This window comes from Mytilus galloprovincialis, chromosome 6 (genome assembly GCF_965363235.1).
Source record: "Mytilus galloprovincialis chromosome 6, xbMytGall1.hap1.1, whole genome shotgun sequence".
Lineage (NCBI taxonomy): Eukaryota > Metazoa > Mollusca > Bivalvia > Mytilida > Mytilidae > Mytilus > Mytilus galloprovincialis.
In genome coordinates, this window is record NC_134843.1 from 94695693 (window position 1) to 94719446 (window position 23754).

Genomic DNA, 23754 nt, shown 5'->3' on the forward strand with positions numbered 1-23754 from the left:
AGAGATAACATTTAATATTAATGTTAGTGTTAGATGTATCAAACATTTGAATATTTTATCACAAAAATGAACAATATGATAAAATTGTTATGTCACTTTTTGAGTTTTGCTTTCAGATTGATCAGTCCTATTTTGATCATCAGCTGGTCTCTTATGAGTCTCTTGGTTTTTAGGTGTAAAAGTTTGACCAGTCCTTTTGTCCACTACTTTTTGGAACACAAATACACAATAGATGGCTGTAAAGATAATCATTCATGTAGTTAAAATATTCATGTAGTTAAAATAGTCATGTAGTTATTTTAAAATATGTATGCAGTTAAAATATTTTTGAGCACATCAATAAGTTGTCCTAATCAAGTATAAAAGTAATCTAAATCCTGATTTCAAATTTTTTATTTTTTTAGTAACATTCACTATTTGTTTTTACTATAAAGTGATATGACTTCTTCTTAATGTAGTTGGCTGTATTGGCTAGTTCATTGAATTATAAATAATGAAATATCGTAAATTTTACAGGACATATTGCATGGCAAAAATTTTAAACTTTTATTAGATTTCTCTGACAGAAAAAAACAATACTTTGAATAACTGATATTTGCCAAAAAAGAAAATAACACAAACTACAATGCCTAAACTTCCTAGACAATGCTAAATTAAAATACCACACAGACACTTATGTAAATAGATAATCACATTTCAATGTGTATTGATCTGTTTTATATCACTGATTAGTACAATTGAAGTTTATTGATAAAGAAATGAGGATTCGTATTAACCTACCTCTGCTACCATTTTATATACCAAGAATCAGACAATATATCAAATATAATATTTGCACATCCATTGATGAAATGTGAGAAAAACAAGAATGTGCCCACAGAACACAAATGCCCCACTCACACTTTCATGTTCTATGTTCAGTTGACCATGAAATTGGGGTCAAAACTCTTAATTTGGCATTCAAATAAGAAGGATCATATCATAGGGAACAAGTGTACTAAGGTTTAAGTTGATAGGACTTCAACTTCATCAATCACTTCCCTGACCAAATTTTTTTTTTAACCTGAAACTGGACAGACATACGCACAGACCAAAAAACATAATGCAAATAAGTGGGGCATTAAAATAAATGATTGAATTCTTTGTTATGTTTCTCAGCTGAATTATGATAAAAATATAGTTTAATGTCTAGAGGCAAATATTACAAGCATATATATATATATATATCATGATCAGTACAAAATATATAAATATTATTATCAACTTTGCTTTCTACAAGACTGAAACTGACATCAATCCACCTATTATTTTGCCCTTTGAGCAATTCAGTCTTAACTATTTCTCTTCATTGATGCATGCAATGCAGAGAAACAAATAGCAATGTTTAAGTCTTTGGTTTGACCACTATCACTGTCAATATGGTAGTCTCTTCCCTATCCTTACACATCAATCTTAACAGAAACGCTGTCATAACATTATGCAAAATAATGGATGAAATGGTGATAAAAAGAATGAAAAAAGATTTTTTTCGGCATAGTTATTTTCTGTGGGAACTTTGGGAAAGTAACGTATGAACAGCTTTGAAATATGTCTAATAAAGAGATAAACTTACTTGTGGCTTCCCATTCTGCCTGAGACAAGGTCCCCTGTAAATAAAATAAAACAGGTAATGAAAATATTCCCCAATTTTCGGAATTGCTGTAGAGTTATCAGCACATGGAAATATCTAAACTCTTCACTAGTTTTTTTTTTCTTTTTTTTTCTTAAAATTATATCTTTATTGCACTTTTCTTTGCTGTTATGACAAATAACTCGACCTACAGCAGTTGGCCGAGTTTCCCTGTGAATTAGTCACTGGATAACCAGAGAATTTATGCAGTGAATTCATATTTATAGATAGTTTGTTAGTTTTACAATTCATGGTTATTACATACATTTTGCAAACTATATTGTTTCATGATTACGGAAAGTGTACAGTTTTGTCCTGTTCTGTTTCTATAGATTAAAACTTTATGATCATTGACCATGTTGACCTTAACCTTATTGTTGAAAACCGTTAAAGCTGGTTGATCAGTTGTCCTGATTAATTTATACGTTTAATTGATTCTCACGAACAACTTAAACTTAAGTTAAAAATTGTATGTGGTAAGTCTCGACATTCTAATTGAACATTCATTTGATTAATTATGCATAAATGTGTTTGGAGACAAAATTCTGTACATTTTCAGAAAGCATGCTGTTTAGGTTTATTGCCATGTGTTCAGATATATTGTCAACTATTGCTAAAATTTTTTATACATGGAAGTATTTTATATCTAGCTATTCATCATGTTCATGATCAAATGTATCTTTTTACATCATTTAAAAATTTGCTGTTTTTAGCATTAATATATTTGTTAATTTCGTATGTATTTAAAAGTTCATTTCTGAAAAATGCATAAGCGTCTATGCCTCTTTGTTTATAATTTGATATATTAGTATTTTTATGGATTGAATATATTAAGATAGTTAGGAAGAGATTTATATCGCTATACATAGGATCATGTATTTTATAGCCCAGTACTAAAGTTTTAAAATTAAAAATATGTGACCCAATTTTGATTTTGCTTACAAGTACATATATTTTCTTCAAAAATTCATGAAAGAATTGACAATTGAGAAAAAAGTGTTCGTAATCGTCAGTCAAGTTACACAAGTCACACATACTTGTGTCTTGTATGTTCCATTGTAGTAATAATTGTTTACATGGAAGGATATAATGGAGTAATTTCCATCTTAACATTTTATATTTGTTATTAATTAAATAGGTAAAAGTAAATTGTAGCACATTATTTATTGGAGTGATTGATTCTAGTTTGAAGATGTTTTTCCATTTGGAGAATCCTATGGGTCTCTCATCATTTTTGTTATTTAAATGATTATATATATCTTTAGATGACATGTTTTCAATTAATTCCGTTTTTTTGTTAACAGTCAAGGACAAGTTTAATTTTGTTTTTACCAAAGTTTTCAGATTTTAATGCATTGTTTTGGAATAGAGTTTTTCAATTACAAAAGTTCAGAGATCCAATTAGTTTTGAGGTTAATTTCTCCAATATAACTTTTTGTGATATATGCCCTTTTTGATCAATTATATCATTAATGAAAATAATACCATCTTTTATCCAATTTAGGTAAACTAAACATTTTCCTTAAAATATAATTTTCTTCACTAGTTTAAGGGAAAAGTATTATACAAAATTCTACTTGCCTTGAAACATTTTTGACTTATCCCTTTTTCTACTACAGGAATTACTTGTCCCACCCAAGTACTTGGAAGAAAGTAGCTTATTTTGGAGATTTTAGGATAACCCAGAAAAGTCAGGTGTGGTATTCAAACATCCCAAGTTATAGAACACTCTTTTTGTTGTTTGTATCAATTGTATGATAATGTGATTTAGCCAGTTTGAAAAGCATGTTTTTATCCCAATAAAACAAACTGGGGTAGATTTATAAACATAAAGTCTAAATTTAACAATTATAAATGATTATAATTATTGCTCAAATTTTCCTGAACAGTGCACAATTTGTTTCAAATTGTCTATTAATGAAGACTGCATATTTACATCTGTAGATGGGTTTTTTATATGTTGTTTTGATGGTTTATGTTTTGTATGTATATCTTACACTGATTTACAGATTGCAACTACTCTCAAGAAGTTACCCACTATCCAGAAAGTGTTTGTGTCTAGGGATTCAATATCATCATTGGCAGCTTAAGATTACAGAACATTTATGATCCTAGGTTGTGGCCAAGGAAATCCTCAAGCTTAATGGTTTGAAAAATGCAAAAAATCATAGTATTTTGACAATCTTTTTAGGCGTAAATAGATTTCACTATGTTACAATATTATCATACCACTTTAACTGGTCGTCTGTGTCTGTCATCTGCTGATTGGTCATCTGATTCTTGAAGATGTTTTACTGCAGCTTCAACAGTTTTATAATCTTCAGGCTTTTCACTGACTAAATTTGATTCTCTGTCTGCAGGGTATGTCTGTTAAATAAAATTTATCATATGTACAGATTCTTTTTCAAATGAAATACAGTTAACTCTCGTTGTCTCGAACTCGGTTGACTCGAAATTTCGGATGAGTCGAAGTTTTCACGTGGTCCCGAACTTTGTTCCATATAAATGTATGTAATTCGACTCCTGATGAGTCGAAATTAAATGTCGAAATTTCGGTCGAGTCGAACTAAATTTACGGTCCCAAGGTTAACAAAAGCATTCAAAATTCTTTATCCATCTCGAACTAATACACATATGTCAAAACATGACCTCCAGGATTTAAATGAATCGAAGAGTTAATCTGACAATACACGTGTAATTAAATTTCCGGTCACTGACCAACCACTGTATTGATTTATGACATGCTATTTCCACGAGTGTTTACCTAAGAATTTATATAAATAATTAGTGATACATTGTTAATATTCATGAAAAAGTATTTAAAATGTTTACAAAACAATTAATTGTGATTTATACTAATGAGCTTGGGTGTATAAAGTGAGGATTATGACTTCCGTAAATAATCTACTAAAAACTACTCAATCGGCGTCTTTAATCTTGTTATATTTTCTTTTGAAAAGAAAGAGTGTGATTAAACAAAATGAAGAGAAATCTTAAATATCCAAAATCTCATGTATCCGAGAATAAACAATTTTGTGAACTAAAACCGACCTGAACAACGTAACTAACTATTGGAAATTACTCTCTCGAAGAAATAAGTCATAGGAAAAAATTGCAACTGAAACAATAGAATAAGTAAAAATAATGTTATTAAAATAATGAAAGACCATGACATTAAAATACATCAATCTGATACCAGAATATCGATCCCCTTCCCATATTCACCGGATTTATCTTAGCTTAACCAAGTTAAGCAAGAGTTATGTCCCTTGGTTTGTCAAACTTCCGGTTTTCGTTTGAGTCGAACTATGTGTATCTCGAAATATTTCTCTGGTCCGACTGACTTCGAGATAACGAGAGTCGACTGTACTGTAAACTCAAAAAAATGTTTGTGCATTTATTATTGTAATTTTTTAACATTGTCAAAAATGGCAGATCAATAATTGTTATTTCAGGTAAATGCTGCATACAATTAATGAGATCATAAAATCTATTGAAATTTTTTGCAATAATTTTAATGCGATGTAATTGATAGAAAGTATATTACTTTAAGGAAAGAACAATAGTAATTACTTCAAGAGCTTTCATTTTCCGTAACAGCGAACTGTGGTCACCATGTTCTGATTTTTCTTTGAAATATTCTGCAAATGGTTTCCGCAGTACCAACTTCATACCAAACTCTTCTGCCAATCTGTATTCATTTAAAAAAAGAAGTTTAATTTTCAGAACAAAGTTTACTGACTAGTTAGGTCACTTGAGCAAGTATTCCTTTATTCTTATTCTATATCAAAGATGCCTATAAAATGTCTGTAGTTGATTGGGTGTAAATCATGATCAAACATTTAAATATTTTTCCTCATGAATATATAATGTCATTCAGTTAACCTTCTGTTCAAAACTACTTTTTTCACATTATTTCATCAATTTTACTGGAATTTTAACATGTTTAACAAAGGTTTTTAAAAGTCAGATCAAACCAGCCAGACAATTGTTTTTATTCTAAAGTTGCAGAAAATGTTAAATGACTAATTAAAAACTTAAGATCTTACTTTTCTAATGCTTGAAAATTAACTAAGAATTCTGGACAATCAACAACACCTTCCAGATGAAAATTATATTTGGCACCAAATAGCGGAATGTTTTCTACGTCATCTGACTGATATGTAATTCTGTAGACGTCATTACCGAACGAGTTATCTGTTGTCTGTCTTAGTCTGTGTCTACAATACAAAAGTATGTAAGGTCTTTATAAAATCAAGATAATTATTGACGAATATGTTTCATATTCACTGACTTTTTCCTATACAGGTTTAGTGCAGATAAATTGCAAAGCTCACTTGGATTCTAATTTTTACACTTTCTTTGTCACTAACTTTAAAGTCTGTATGAATTTTTTTTCTCGTTCTGGAAATAAACTTTTAAAAAATTCTGATTTTGCAGCCATAATTGGCACGAGTTCTTAATTATTTTCACACTAAAATATGCAAGAACTAATAAAAACATATCTGCTGACATGATACCTTATTTAAAAGTAAGAACAGAAAGGTGCTAGAAATATATATAAACTTTTAAAAGAGTGCCTCCAACTCATAATTTTAAAACAAAAAGTAGATGTTCGACAGATCCTTATCTGCATACATACTTTACAATGAATGACTGATAAACTGCAGACTAAAATAGGATGTCATTTTCTTCAATAAGAAGTGAATTATTTTTTTAGTTCATTCAACATACTGAATAATTCAAGGTATTGACAATTTGGAATCTGGTATCTGACAGATCTGAAAAGTGCTTACACATTAAAAATCATAATTATTTGAATTGCAGTGCATAAAAGGCTCTTGATATAATAGCTCCCTGAATATAAAATGTTCTAGCAGTTCATACTTACATAATTTCATATGAGTTTGGTGTTGTTCCTATAAAATATCCACCAAGTCTGAGACATTCACAAGCATTGCGTAACATCATCTCTGCTTGCTGTATACTTTCAAAACAATAATGGAAAGAAAACTGGCAGCTACACAAGTCAAACTCGGTGTTGGGGTCTTTATATAAATCTTTTAATCTTTTCTGAAAAATAAAAAGAACACTTTACTGATTGACAACACATCCTTTGAAATTATCTAATATGATTTAAAAGTCTGCTTGAGTTCTACAAATCTGCAAAAACTCTCGGAAATAAGATTTTCAAATTATGTTCTTTTCTTCTTACAAAGTTTTGTCAATGCATTTCAGAATTTTTGCTAAAGTAATCTCTGAGTGTAATTCATTTACCGACAATAAAAAACATGTAATCATGGTTATTGTAGAAATTACTCACATGAAACTTGATATTGAATTTCACGTTCTGGTATGAAGTTTCTTAGAAATGGGGAACAAAATTTTCATAGTACAGACAAACAGAAGGACAGACAAACAGATGGAGAGACAAACAGATAGAGAGACAAATGTCAGTATATCACTTTATTTGGATGAGATGTACAATTTTAAAATGTCAATACTCAGTCTGAATGCTGCAACCAACAATATCCTTTGTTTGTAAAAGATCTATTATTTTTATCTTTAAAATTTAAATGATTTCATATTTGTTTTTAATCTTGTTCCTGGCAATGAGTGCCTTAAAATTTTTAAACACAATTTAAATACATTGATTGTGGACTTTTCAATTGAATTAAGATTATGTTCAATATTACATACATTTACTCTTTCATAGAACAAGAGAATGTTATATATTTCTGGTACAATAATCATGTGGTTACTCGTTACTTATAAAGCTTCACACATTAGTATATAGGTAGAAACTCCCAGTAGCTTTAATAAATAAAATCTTACTTTAGTACAGTCTGCAGCAATAAATTCAGCTTTAAATATTGGTTGTGGGTATCTGTCTCTGGAATTCTTGTCTACCATATCATTATATCTGACCTCACTTTGTTCTACTGAGGTCTCAGCTATATCTGTTAAGAGATGTCAGCAATTATACATTTCAAATACTAAAATCGAATAGATTCAATGAGCTCCAACATAAACATGATAAACACACTGTTACTGATATTTCAAATAATGTCCTATTAGAGAATATTGGAATAATAACACAACTTTGGTAATAAAACAAAATAAGAGTATCATACCAGCATTCTAGCTATATAGGTGATCATTTAAGTGATGTGAAAAAGATCTTTTGTTTGATTCAAAGTAAATCATCTAGTTCCATACCAACAGTGCACAACAATTTAAATCCAATTTGTCTGCCCTTTGAAATAATACCTTACTTCCTTTGTCTGTCTTAAGTCATAAACTCTCATATACATGATCGTCTTATTTCATATTTTTATTTGTTTTTTTCTCTCATTTTGGTATTGATGGTAACTCTTTGATTGATTGTTGGTTTTTAAGTCCACTTTCAGCACTCTTGTGTATTATTGAAAACCTTATGCTGACCTATATATTTCTTTTAGTTTTTTTGTTTCATTGGGTTGCAGTCTCATTGACATACTCATCAAAAAGTTGTAAAAGCAGAATAATGACACATTGTTTTCCAATACACCTTATTGCTATTAGGAAATCTGTGTTGTTTGACCCAAGAATCTGCACTGCTTGAGGTTTTGATGTCGTACAACAATAACTTTTCCGTTGTGGTGAGAGATGTTTTCTATTGTGACATAAAATTCAATGGGAAACTTTGTGATGTCCAGTAATGGCTGACAAATAGCAATGTTATCAGTCTCAAATTCCTCCCTAAATAAATAAAGCCTCAAGCTGATAGAATGATAACAATACCAATAAGGAGAGGGATAAATAATAATCTATATGTATTGATTGTTAATTGTTACCTGCACATATCAATTTTGAGATTCTCCCTTTTCTCCATTTGAGAAGGTCCCCACCTTTACCAGCACATAAGTCTAAAACAGACACTTTGAGATCTGATGTGTTTTCATCTCTTAATCTGTTTATTGTTTCACCTAAAAAAAACCCAACTAAATTGAACTCATTCACTATTAAAAGTTAGACGAAATACAATGAATCTGGCAGCATGATTTTGTTGTGAGTAATGCAATTAATTCTTTAAGATGAATAGTAATGCAATTACTTACAAAAGGTGAATAATCTTATGACATCTTGTTGGTAGCATTTTTTTACCATAATCTACTGTTATTTGATAAAACCTTTTCATCTTAAAAGTTCCTTCAGTTACTTTATAATAAATGTTTGACATATTGATGGGAAAAAAAGGAAATTGACAGGACTCTGCAGGAGACAAATTTATCTGTAGGACAAAAAAACATAGTATTTCTAGCTTCTTCAAGAAATGTGTTTCTTATGAGCAGATGGAGTGATCAATGATTTATTTCATTTCATAAAATATTTCTTACCAATTACAACACTTTTGATCCAGTTGTTAAAATTTCTTAAGAAAAATATTCGACTGTCTTTCCTTGTTTCTAGGCCAGCTTCCTGTAACTCATTATAATGTTTGGCAACTGTTCCAGTTAAATCTACAGCCTACAAAGAAATAAAATCTGTATATATGACTGATTCAAAATATTTACAGCTAAATTATGCCATTGTTTCATTCTTAAATGTATATGTAGTTTCGAGAAAGGAGTATAAGTGCATAGGGTCAATTAGATTAGCCTCTGAAATTGTAAAAACTACCTTTCAAAATTATGCCAAAAAATTAAAGTATAAATAGGATGGGAACCACAAGCTAACAGACAAAGTAACCATTGACTTGTCATGCTTTACAAGATCCAGCATGAGCTAGTGGACATTGGTGCCAGTTCCATCTTACGTCCAAAGGATAGGAGTACTAGAGGCAAACAACGCCTATATCAACCACCAGCAAACCAGAGACTATATAAGTACTCATACTTTCCACGGACTATACAAGAGTGGAACGACATTCCAACAGCTACAACTGAAGCTCTGACAATAGACAAAATGATAGACATGATAGAGGGGTTCCAGAGTGCACTAGCCAACAATAGTGCATCTCAGAAACCAATACCATAGACAGTAGCCAAGTGTACATAGTTTTAAAAATTGTATATATTCGGAACGTTTTATTTTGTAAATAATTACAGGAGAATTGCTGTCTCATTCTCCGTCTAGGGGACTTATAACATTCTTTTAAAGAATCCAGTCCTTAGCTAGGAAGAAGAAAATGTAGTCTTGTAAGTTTAAAGCTGATTTTTTTTAGTTTTGATTATAGTTGAATAGTAATACATAAAATAACAATCTTTCAAAATTAGGCTTCAGAATTTGTTTAACTTTGAAAAGCAAATACTGAGCCATGAACTACTCATATATCTGTATATTCAGTGTTCTTTATATAGTTTCATGTATGGACCTTTGCTATTTTATCTGTTTACTTTTGGTCCTGTGAAATTCACCCTTCAGCATTTTCAAATGTACCTTCCACTTGACATGCTTGATATAAATTGTATCGTATACAAGAATACAAAAACATGATAAACTGTTAGGAGTATTCAGGAAAAACTTAGTAACTGGTTCAGATAGCAGGCCTGGGGTAATGGTAATTTGTAATTGTAATGCATTGTAATATTACTTTTTTTGGATGTAATGCAAAGTAATTTGTAATGCACATTTTCTGCATTACAATTACATGTAATGTAATGATTACTTTAGTTAAAAATTGATGTAATGCCTCCATTACAGTACATTACTTTTCATTACAAATTGGTAAAATAGATAAAATTGAAGGATATTGTATAATAAAAATAAAATATTAACAAAAACAAAAGAAAGTATGGAATAAAATTTTTGTCACAGTTAATTACTGTATTAAATAAGGTAAGAAATATAAAACGGTAAACAATATCAAGTCTTTGATCTTGGTTTCTGATATTTGTTTAATATGATATGGGAATATTTTGGTGTTAGGTGGTCTTTTTAAAAATTATCAAACAAAACTATATAGATCAATGAAAAAAATATGAAGATGAAAATTTCATAATTCTATACACACCTTACATTTATTTCAATGAAATATTGAATATATCAAACAACATTTTAAACCAAACTGTGGTTTGGGTCCTGTCTGTGTTGTTATTTCACCTAATTAATATCACAATGTTTTTATTGCAATCAAATCTTCTCAACTTATGTTTGTCCTCACAGAACCCTTAGGCATTTCACAAGATAATCCTTTAATGACACATTTATGATATCCCCTTGAAATCCTTAATGATGTCTTAATGATTAAGTGATCAATGTTAGAAACAAAATTATATGATAATTTATTTATTTTTTACCACCACCTAAGAAACTTAAAAGTGACTTTTTCAGTTTCATGCCTCCTACTACTCAATCAAAGGGTATAGACACAGGTAAGGTGCAGTACATGATGTTGACATCTACTTGTCTGAGCCATGTGAAGAAATTTCAATCAATGCACTGGAATAATGGAAGTCAAATTCAGTGTGCCTTTCTTCTTTGGTTAATACAGCTATCAAGTATTTAGCCATTTCCCACACATAAGCTCCTGTAGAAAGGCTTTTAAGTATTGCCGGAAAGGTGTACAGAACTGATCGCTGTTCTCTTAATGGCATCACATTTAAACCACTTATGATGATAAAGTGCAATGGACATATTAAGTATTTGAAGTCTATGTCCCTAACACTGTATACATATGTACATATACCTCTGTTTTTGAAATGCTTTTTGTTTTTATATTGAAAAAGTAATGTGTAATGTAATGCATTACACAGGCAAAGTAATTGTAATGTAATGTATTACATGTGAGAAAAAAATGTAATTGTAATTGTAATGGAAGAATCACAAAGTAATTGTAATGTAATGCATTACATTGCAATGTAATGGCCCCAGGCCTGTCAGATAGGTTAAGTGTTTATACATGTACAATTAAAAACACATGAAAAAGTTATTTTTCTTTTACATTCAATAGATATCAACATAGTTTTCAATGATTTTTAATACATGTACATGATCATGTAGTATCATCATATTCTACAAATACAAGACCACATTCAATAATCTTACTTGTGGACCTTGTGGTTTTTGTGTTTCCACTTCTTTCTTGCCTAAAATAAAAAAAGAAAATCAGTTATAACAAATCAATATGTATGTAACAAACTTGTATAATTCATTATGCTCATGTAACATGTGTAAGCAAAAAATATTCATTTTTGTTCATTTTTTCTCAACATGTTTGTGGAATACATACCTCAACATGCTCATTGTATCTGGAAGGCAATGTTACAAATATCTTCAAACATTTATTTTGCCACTTGAATGCTTGAAGGAATTTCTTTTGAAGAATCTGACCTCATACTACTACAGAATCATAAAGAAGCCAGTTCTCGTTTGAACTGGCAGGAAGAAGTGCATGTTCCCCTATTTTTTGTCCTTTTTTGTTTAGTACAAAATCCATTGTTTTAATTCATGTCTTTTATCATGTTTATAGTTATGAAATAAATAATATTGTCCCATGTGTCCAGGCTCCACTAAGAAACTCTGATATCCGTTCCTAAATTTGCGGAGAAAATTGGGAGAGTTCCCTGTGACTTCTGTCTAAATCCACTACCTTTTGTTTGTTCATGTATTGCAAGATCTCTCCCAGCACAGATTCACATAAGGTAATTAATTCCCACAATCCTTCTTATCTACAGACCTACTAACTATCCCGATTTTGGTGGTATCATCCCGATTTTCAAGCCTCAACCTGTATACCGATATCAGGATCATTTTCTGGTAAAACAATTCAAAACCAAATTTTCATAAAACATACCTGAACAAATTTAACAATGAAATTATAGATACCCATTTTGAAGTTTTTCTGATCAATTTCTATAGAGCTATAATTTTACTTTGCAACATATTTATGCCAAGTTTACGACCCTACTCTAATCAAGGGTCACAACAGGTGTCATAATTTGATGTTACATGTAATCTGCTTATCTGATGGGTCATAATAATCCCCAAAAATGTAAAACAATTCAAACGAGATACCTAACTGCCTAATATACAGTACCATTCAAGAGGACCAACTCTCCCACACCCTACACCAAGGAAAATGTTAAAGTCACTCCGAAAAAACTCTGATATTCCTCCAAAAATGTTAGGAGGAATTTAGGAGTCTCCCAAAATCGCGTAAATGTTTATTGTGATAGCAATCTCACTCCCTACACTGAAGAATTAATTGCCCTTATCCTACTTTGATCTCTACCGGCACAAGACTGATAGGGTAATTGGATTACGTGAAAGGTAAAGGTTGATGTAATAAAGAATTATATTTCTGGTCTACTTTACCAGTTTAAGTGTCAAACAGGTGTATAATTTTAAATGTCTTTTAATACTAGTTAAGTTTAATTTGTGGTAATAAGTTAAAATATTTTCGTATTTCTTGCTTGCTAATCTAAAAATATCTTTACCAAAATGTACTTGCTTTTTTTAAAAAAAAGTTTATAAAATATAGTGGAATATGTGAAAAACCCAATATTCTACTTCAAAGTTAAAGTCTATATTTGAAAATTATGTGTCTAAAAGTTTTGTATATGCAAGTAAAAAGGAAAATGTATTCACCATTTGTTAGGCATAATAATACTTTTTTTTTTAGCCCCATAACAATTATGTAAGTCTACAGCATTTTCTTTTTACGATTATCTAATTGCTGGAATGAATAAAAGATTTAAAAGCAAAATGGTGTTGTTAATTCTTTCAATTGCATTAAACACATGTCAAAGTTTTATAAAAAAATAACCAGATGCTCCGCAGGGTGCAGCTTTATACGACCGCAGAGTTCGAACCCTAAACATTGAGGCAAGTATGGACACAACATTCAAGCTTGATACAGTTCTGAATTTGGATTGTGATTAAATAGTTGACACAACACAGGTTTCTGACACATAATGAATGTGGTCTAAGAACTTAAACTTAAAAACTTTAAATTTTAAATTTGAAATTACCTATTATGGTCCAATATCCAAAATCTAAATACATGGTTAGATTCAGCATATCAAAGAACCTCAAGAATTCAGTTTTTGATGAAATCAAATAAAGTTCAATTTTGGACCCTTTAGACCTCAATGTGGACCATTCTGATAACCTGGTCCAAACATCAAAAATCTAAATACATGGTTAGATTAAGCATATATATCAAAGAACCCCATATATACAATTTTTGTTGAAATCAAACAAAGTTTAATTTTGTACCGCAATTTGGACCAACTTGAAAACTGGGCCTATAATCAAAAATCTAAATACAGGTTTAAATTCAGCATATCAAAGAACCCTAAGGATTCAATTTTTGTTGATATCAAACAAAGTTTGATTTTGGACCACGATTTGAACCAACTTGAAAACTGGGCCAATAATCAAAAATGTAAGTACATTTTTAGATTCAGCATATCAAAAAGAACCCCAAGAATTCAATTTTTGTTAAAATCAAACTTAGTTTAATTTTAGACCCTTTGGACCTTAATGTAGACCAATTTCGAAATGGGACCAAAAATAAAGAATCTACATACACAGTTAGATTCAGCATATCAAAAAACCCCAATTTTTCAATTTTTGATGAATTAATTCAAACAAAGTATATTTTGGACCCTTTGGGCCCCTTATTTCTAAACTGTTGGGACCAAAACTCCAAAAATCAATCCCAACCTTCCTTTTATGGTCATAAACCGTGTGTTTAAATTTCATAGATTTCTTTTTACTTTATACTAAAGTTATGGTGCGAAAACCAAAGAAAAATGCTTTTTTGGGCCCATTTTGGCTCCTAATTCCTAAACTGTTGGGACCAAAACTCCAAAAATCAATTCCAACCTTCCTTTTGTGTTTTGTGTTTAAATTTCATAGATTTCTATTTACTTATACTAAAGTTATTGTCGAAAACCACGAAAAAAAAGCTTTTTTTGGCCCCTTTTTGGCCCCTAATTTCTAAACTGTTGGGACCAAAACTCCCAAAATCAATTCTTACCTTCCTTTTGTATTCATAAACTTTGTTTTAAAATTTCATAGATTTCTATTTAATTATCCTAAAGTTATTGAGCAAAAACCAAGAAAAATGCTTATCTGGGCCCCTTTTTGGCCCTTAATTCCTAAACTGTTGAGACGAAAACTCTGAAAAAACAATCCCAACCTTTCTTTTGTGTTCATAAACCTTGCATTCAAATTTCATAGATTTCTATTTTCTTAAACTGAAGTAATAGTGTGAAAACCAATGTGTCGGACGAACAGAGAGGATGACGCCAAACCAATATATGACCAATTTTTGCGGTTGTATAAAAATAGTTAACATTTATTTTATCCACAGCACGAGTTTTTAAAAGGGCGGGAAATAATATTGTGTACCAGTAATGGATGAAAATTGAACGATGGAGGAACTTTCACCATCACAAACTGTGTCTACGTCGTACAGTGTAGCGCGATCAAAACTTTTTTATCCCTCCACATAAGGATTGGTGAACATGCTAATTCATTGCTTATTTAAATTATATTTAATTGAATTTTCATTATAAAAACTTTCAATAATTGCCGTTTTTAACCATTCAAAGCTTAAGGCCAAGCCTTCATGAAGCATTTGTGGAAACGTAGTTGATCTACCTGTACAAGCTCAGGTACAAGTGATTAGTGATCTTAATCCGGATATCCCTCAGGCGTAAGAACTGTATTGAATTATAATATAAAAAAAGCCTGAGGGTTATGCAATTACATGCATTTGATTATAATTGCAAAAAATATAGCGTCGGGCTATAAAAACGATAACAATTTTGAACATTGGCGGAAGACAATTTAACGATGGCGCGGGTCATTTGACAATGGTGCACAACATTTGAACGATGGCTGGGCGCCATCGTTAAACAGGTCATGGAGATCCCTGGAGTGAGTCATAAAAGATTCCTAATGGTGGCAAAATCATCTTTGTCGAAAGAACACAATGTAAGACCTGACCGGACTGTAATAGAAACACAAAAAAACAAGTTTTTTCTTTGAACGTTTTATTTCAAATATAATGGCATGGGACAAAAACATATACGATAATAATTATCTTATTTTAAATGATAATGTCACATTTTTATCTAGTCCAAATAATTATGACGCCTGGCAAGGCTATTTCAATTTTTTTTTCTGGGATGCCTTCCTAGGACGTCATAATTATTTGGACTAATCTTTATCTGTCAACAGGTCAAAGAAAGGAAAACATTTGTTCAAATTTTAATACCATGATTTTAAAGCACACCTGTGCAATCAAGATCGATTAAATGTACATAGGTAAATTATCTGGCTAATCCGATTATGTTGTCATGCCTTGTTAATTTTTAGTACATCCCATGGGCAATAAACCAATTAACAGGCTGGGAACAAACCCTCTATATGGTGATTATACCTGTATAGAGGGATAATCCTTCTATAGAGGGGTAAAATTATCCCTCTATAGAGGGGTATTTTTGTTTAGACTGGATTGAAATCAAAATAGGGCGGAATGGCATTCTCTACTTATTATGGCAGTAATCTGGAACAGTTGATGCACCAATTGATGTACTTAATTTAATATGCACATGCCCAGTTTGATGCTTATCTGACTAGATATAAAATCTATTGTTCGCCATGATTGAGAGCTGTGATGATCAGGTAAATTCTACTCACTTATGCCTCACTGAACAGAATTTCTATTGTTAGATTTAACATGAAATTTAAAGGTCAACTATTCCTTTTGTTCATTGTTGTTGTTGATCAGGTGTTCAGAGAGGTAACGTTTACAATAGATTGCAAGTTTTGTCACTTTAGCAGAAAACTGGTTATCCCAATGTTTAGTAAAGTGCATATATTGATGCATATAACATGTATAATGCTAGTGATTATAGCCAATATAACTAGAAAATGCCATAGAACATGTAGGTTTGTAAAAACCCTTTTTATAATATTTTTTTCTTGAGAAACATGATGTCGAACATAATTTATGTCAAAGCTCTCAATTTCAAAAATGATCAACTCAAATGGTGCTAAATACTGACATTAGCAATTGATGTCAGCATTCATCAACAGTTTGCAATTAAATACATTTCTTTTTAATTATGAGAGGAAATGACAATGAGTAACACTTATCCTATACACTGGGAAATAAAAATTGTTACTTGCTTTCCATTTCCATTTCTTCCGTTGCTTAAGCGTTAAACCCCGAGAAAAACACGAAATGAGTATTCCGAACAAAATGTCGTATTTACCGCAAAATTCTTTATAGATAAATAAAATAATAAATTTGAAATATTTTGAACAGATTTTTATTCATTCTTTGCTGCCTAATATCATAGTTGATTTTTAGAATGGTAATTTCTAAATCTTCGCATGAAATGTTCATGTCGTAATGTGTCGTCTGTCAACTTCCGGTTTAGAAATGAGCACGTTGGATTTGACCGTCAAAATTATACACAACAATTGATTTGACTCCTTGTGTCATGTTAACAAAAACCTTGACTGGAAATTGTATTTCCATTTTTAAACGGAGAAATCATGAGCAAATAGAATTTTGCCACAGATTTTTGATATCACTAGGGAAGCCGCAATCGTCAAGCCCTGCAAGACTTCGTCATATTTCATCATTTTCCTCGCAATGTTTTTGCAGACCCAAGAAAAAATGTAATTTCTAATACATATAATTTGAGGCAGGTGCTTCAACCTCTGAAATATAAAAATAGTTGCTTCTTCCTCTCAAATATAAAAATAGTTGCTTCCCCTTTCCTAGATTATAATTTTTTGTATAATATATATGATAAATAGCATCCCTATGAGCTATTAGTCAGTAATATGAGGCAGGCAGAACCTGTGAATGGGGACGAAGTCTGTATGATTTTTTTTATAAATCAAACATGTTAAAAAGAGAAACAGAAATACCGTAACGTTTCCGATTTTGGTTCTGTTGTTAAGCATTTTAGTTGTGATGTTATATAAGTTATGTATGAAGTCATATTCAATGTAAACAAAGAAACACTGTCATCAGGTAACGTTTTTTTTATAACAAACAATTTTTAAAAATGAATAAGTATTGAGTTCCTTTCTCATGTTTCTTAGACTGATAAATATACATTTTATTCAAAGTCTCATGCAAACAAGACCGGAAACGGAAGTAGATTTCTGCGCAGATTTGGAAATTCAAAAACGTGACAAAAAAAAAATTTGAACAATTTTGAGTTCATTAGTACATGTACAAGATGATGTAGTACAATGAAAATTTCGGGAAAAATTTCCCGATTTTTTTTTTATTGAATTTTCTACTGTTATTGGGGACTTCGTCCCTATATTACTACATACACCTTATCACTATTTCAGTATTTGTCCGCCATTACTGGACATCACACAGGTTCCCGTTAAATTTTGACTTCATACTACAAAATATCTAATGCCACAATGGAAAAGTGATTGTTGTATGACGTCTATAGTTCAAGCGTGACAAACTCTCAGGTCAGCCGGGAATAGCAATAAGGTGTATTAGGTGCACTAGATTTAAATTGCTCTCACGTACAATGGGTGTGTAGTCAGACAAGCTGGGACCATCGGCAGTTAAAGCTTGCCGCAAATCATAACCAAAATATGGATAATTGTCTGTCCAAAATTAAGTGTCACTTGTTGCTTCTGGCTTGGACTGATGGTCTTGGATTCATATACATTTGTACATGTACATCAGGCGTAAATTTGTTAATTTTTAATTTTTCTCTTCATTTGTATAAGTTTCGTCTATCTGCCAGTGCCTCCCTTTATTTTCTCATATTTGAACAGTTTTTACAATGATGGTTGTCCCAAGTCAAGAGCCTCTGGCCTCTGTTAGTCTTGTATTATTTTTAATTTTAGTTTCTTGTGTACAATTTGGAGTTTAGTATGGCATTCATTATCACTTAACCTGTACATATATTTGTTTAGGGGCCAGCTGAAGGACGCCTCCGGGTTCAGGAATTTCTCACTGCATTGAAGACCTGTTGGTGACCTTCTGCTGTTGTCTATTCAATGGTCATGTTGTTGTCTCTTTGACACATTCCCCATTTCCATTGTCAATTTTATGTATTCATATTGACCAAGGGTCAGCTTATTTGCTTCCTACATATAAACATACAAGTGATTCTTCCGGCTGGATTCAAAATCTCCCTCTTTTCAGACCCTCTTCTGTTCCTCCCAAGGGTCAATTGCAAAAATCAGCTGGCATAATGCATTGCAATTAAATTTTTCTTGTTGGTCACATGACAATCTTTCAAAGTGAAAGTTAAAATGCAGTTACTGATAGGTCCATGTGAAAAGATAAATAACTGCCCTTCTTAAGCTGTTCTCTCAATTTTTAAAGGAAACTCCATACTAAAGTTTTTGATAAAAGAGATGAGTTTTCTTTTCCTATTATAATGATTGTTAAATTTCTGTTTGGACACAGTCTGATATGCGGTTTAAATAGAACAAAAGAATTCGACCTCTTGTGTTTAGAAGGTAGAAAAGTGAAATAAACTTTGTATACAGTTGTCAAGATGTCACAAAAGTTACTTTCCGTAAAGTCATTATAAATATTTGCATTCACGTTGTTTAATTTTCATATTGTGCAATTGTTAACAATGCAACTTGAAAACAATCGTTTTTAAAACGACCATAAGTCAAGCTGTTACGTCATTTAGGGTGTCTCCTTAAAAACTGCTACTTGTTTTTGCCCAACATAGAACAAATCTTGGGAAAATTAAAAACCAATTGTTCAGAGAACAATTGAAGGTCTTTCCACCAGTTAATATCTATTTTGATATTGAAATATGAAAAATCAGTTTAAAATGTTAGTTCATATGGCTTTATGATGTATTAATATCAATTTAAAGCAAAGGTCAAAATCTAGAACGTCCTATTACCTATGACCTTGACCTCAATTTCAAGGTCACAAACCAAGGATCTTAAATCAAAAGACCCTAGGCATGCTAGGTCTTTAATATGTTTGGTTAAAGAGTAATATCACTTTACGGGTAAACCTAAATATAAGATGGGCAAAAACTCCCATTTATTGTCTGCGCACCCTTTCACCCAAAATATACAAGTAAGAACATGTCGCAACTAACAATTTATGAAAAATTATTTGTCGATATGGCATATGGTATTTGAAAATCAGTGAAAATAAGCAAAAATCAAAAATTTAGAACATGACCTTGACCTTTGACCTTGACCTCATTTTCATTTTTTTGGACCAAGGACATCAAATCTGAAGACCCTAGGTCTCTATAACTTATGGTTTACCAGTTAGAAATGCATAATACTTATATCATTTACATAAGGGGAAATAACTCTCATATGGAGTCTCTGGAAAGCTTTGGTCCAAATGAATTGCCTAATCCTGAAGATGTAACGAGCAATTTGGTAAAATAAATTTATTGTAATCTTTTACGGTTGCGAAGGAGTAGTGGCCACAAGAAAAACAGTGTTTGGGGAGATAACTCTTACAATGTAAAGTATTTTGTTATGCGGTTGAAAAATTTTAAAGCGTATAAGCTATACAATATCATATTCCAAATATCTAAGTGACATCTTTTGAAACATCAACAATACGCAAGAAAAAATTTAGGCGGAAGAATAAAAAAAAAATAATAATAATAATAATAATCGGAACAAAAGCAATAGGTCTTTCCACGGAAAGGTGGAAAGACCTAATTACAAAAATTGAGAAATGAATTGTCAATTGTTTAAGACCATTCCCAAAGTGGTACACCTAAAATTGACATTTGGCATGTGTTTGGAGGCAATTTCAAAGTTGGATGTAATATGACAGGGTTTTGTGAATTAATTTACACATCGAACACACCCGTCCTATACATGTAACATCACATGACATTTAAGTGTTTAAAACTATTTTTTTTTAGATAATATTTGCATTTCTGTTTGACATGTTTTTTTCTTAAACAATTACATTTACACCGACAATGACCGATAGTCATGATTTCTGTATTATTCAAAAATGTTTTGTTACACATTTTGTTACATCTTAGTTACACAGCAACCCTGATTGGTTGATCATTGTGAAGTTGCATATATTTATATCGTTATATACCTTTTGTTTGTGTTAACCAATTGTTGTTCGGAATTATTTTTTTATACATCATTTATTGATCTTGCAATTTCGTGTAATTTAGTTTGCGTCTTAATTCTTGAGTGTCATATGATGGCTATGTTTGTGTTCAATCATACAGTATAATAAGTCGGTAGTTGCCTGCGAATGGATTTTTTTTATTTCTTGTGACTCTTTGCGTCTTATTTGTTGATTGCAGTTGGTTTTTTGTTTTGTGTCATGTGGAGATATGGTGTGATTTTGTTTTTGTTTTGATGTGTTTGCATCTTAAATTGGGATTGCACTGAGTTATTTCATGATTTCTTTTGTGCTATATTTTCGATACATTTTTATTGACCCACCTACGATAGTAGAGAGGCATTATGTTTTCTGGTCTGTGCGTCCGTTCGTTCTGCTTCAGGTTAAAGTTTTTGGTCAAGGTAGTTTTTGATGAAGTTGAAGTCCAATCAACTTGAAACCTGGTACACATGTTCCCTATGATATGATCTTTCTAATTTTAACGCCAAATTAAAGTATTGACCTCAATTTCACTGTCCACTGAACATGTCAAATGATAGTGCGAGTGGGGCATCCGTGTACTATGGACACATTCTTGTTAGTCTATCTTATCATGCTTATAGCATCTTACAATAGGCTCACTCTATTTTTCTTATACATGCTCACTATAACAAGTCAAGAACTATAGTAGTACACCGGTGTCTCCAATTTAAAAAAAAAAGAAGGGTTCAGATGATAAAGTTCTTTGAACATGTTGAACAAGGAGAAAGGGGAAACCAATGTCACTGCTATATATCATCTCAGAAATTATATAAATTATTACCGTCAGTATTACAAGACTATAAAGGATACATTCACATCACTTCTGTTATGGATAGGTTTGACAAATTCTGTATTTATAAAAAACCCAAGTTCCTATTGTGGCATAACTTTATTCATATAGATTATTTCTTCTACATATCTTTATATTGCTTTCTTTTGTTCAAATTGGAATCTCAGATAAGCATCTGGTACTTTCAAACCTCTCCATTCTGTTCCATGCCTCTGGTAGACATGTGTACTAAAGAATAATTCCTGACTGTCAGATGTATAGCAGAACTTTCACATAACTTCTTGATAAAACTGCTGTCTATCTCCCTTTTCGACACTGCAAACATAAAAATCGAACAGGCAATTAAAGAGGGGGTTGCAACCACGTGTTCCCCTTACACATAGATCGGAACTAAGAGCTCTTTCCCGGATCTGCCACTGGATTTATACATCAGATGCATTACAAAATATAAACATTTTATTAAATATACTAGAATATGAAATAAAGAAAAATATAAATCGAAAATGTTGAATTATAATTTATGTCTACGAAACCCAAAGTTCCTACTTAATTGGCCATGTTTTCATATCATATTAAATGTTTTCATTGGTCTTCACATCAGTCAGGGGACTTACTTATGGTGACTTGAGAAACACCGATATCACTCAGATTACAATTCTACCTTGACAGGTAAGTTTGTATCTAGCCTATAAAATACTTATTTAGCCTTGAGAATTGAAAGGTCAGTTTATCCCATTCATACAAAAGAAGTTGGTAAAATTGGCTTCATGCCATTTACCTTGTCCAAAATTAAGGTCATTTTATTGTTATTGTGATATTGTTAAAGTACAAAAGAACCCTATATTCTGACCAATGCTTAAACTTTGTGCATCTTGATTCAATTGTTCAAAATATGTTAATGTTGAAATTTAGGGGTTACTTTCGGCCTTTTTTTTACGTGTTAGTTTTCTTTTCAGATATAAAAAAACTATCGGCTTTATAGAAGTAGACTCTGCTTGCAGGTTCTCTTGTTTTTTGTTTACACCAAATTCTAAAGGATTATAATTTAGTTGCAAAATATTCTAAACGAGAGCTGAATTTTTTTTTATCTTTTAATGTGAATTGAAGGTTAAATAATTATAATGTGAATTAGAATGAAGAAAACATCTTGGTCCCAAAAAAAATCATCAATCAGGATATGAAATTCCAAATATTAATTTATTATACTAAAATCAGTTCATATAGAATAAACTTTTTAAGATTTTATTGATTCCTTTTAAATTGAAATCTCAAGCCACTGTTTTGCAGGTTTAGATCATGCCCCAACAGAAAACCAATAAATATGACAGTACAATGTACTCTAAGCACAAACACATAAGGTCAGTGTGAAATAGACATCTAGGGCAGGAGCAAACTGTCAGTTATACCAAACCAGTTTGACTAGATCTCTAGTTTAAAACCAGTTTGACTAGATGTGTAGATTATAATGGTGTGGCCTATATTTTGACAAGGTAAATAACATGAGGACCTGGATGGGTTTTTTAATATCTGTATTCTTTAAAGTTTTAGGGCATTTTCTTTTAATAGCCTTGAAATAACTCTCATTCTGTAAAATTCTCATGAAAATGATTTTACTATTTAGTCTTTCTGTTACAAGATTATTTATCAATTATGTTCATTGATCATGATTATATTATCAGTATGCCTTACAGTTACCTAAGTTACCTTTTTATTATGCACAGTTATTCCTTATACTTTTGCACTGCAGTAAATTATTCTCTATTCTTTATTTTGATGTCATTTTCTCTATTCTCTATTATTTTTTGTTGCTATTACATGTATTCTCTATTCTGTAAACCCCATTCTGACCCTCATAGGTAAACTTCTTTTGTATGCATGGGATAAACTGACCTTTCAATTCTCAAGGCTAAATAAGTATTTTATAGGCTAGATACAAACTTACCTGTCAAGGTAGAATTGTAATCTGAGTGGTATTGGTGTTTCTCAAGTCACCATAAATAAGTGATTTTCTAAATCACTGATTCAAGTAACATTATTTCCATAAAGGTTGGAAGTTAGAGTTGTCTTTCTCTAATAATCACCTATTTAAGTAGTACAAATTAATCACTAGAAGAAGTGATTTAATTTTATTGTAGCTTTAAATATAGAATACTAATGATCCAGGGACTAATTATGTTTCTAAACTTATCA

At 31.1% G+C, this 23754-nt stretch overlaps 2 protein-coding genes across 2 annotated transcripts in view; one reads left to right on the plus strand and one right to left on the minus strand.

Moving 5' to 3' along the window:
* On the minus strand, positions 1-17117 carry LOC143081076 (mRNA cap guanine-N(7) methyltransferase-like). The gene is made up of 12 exons (XM_076257310.1): positions 17075-17117; positions 16795-16893; positions 11699-11739; positions 9049-9178; positions 8506-8637; positions 7505-7629; positions 6561-6742; positions 5719-5889; positions 5243-5360; positions 3899-4036; positions 1613-1646; positions 1-236 (listed from the first exon to the last, which is right to left on the minus strand). Exons 1-12 carry the CDS (start codon positions 17115-17117, stop codon positions 88-90), a joined length of 1362 nt encoding a protein of 453 aa, XP_076113425.1. The 3' UTR covers positions 1-87.
* LOC143080774 (uncharacterized) overlaps positions 17027-23754 on the plus strand; it is an 11235-nt gene continuing 4507 nt past the window's right edge. The window contains exon 1 of the mRNA XM_076256799.1: positions 17027-17296. Within this exon, the coding sequence (XP_076112914.1) occupies positions 17116-17296 (181 nt within the window). The 5' untranslated portion in view covers positions 17027-17115. The remainder of the gene's footprint in view (positions 17297-23754) is intronic.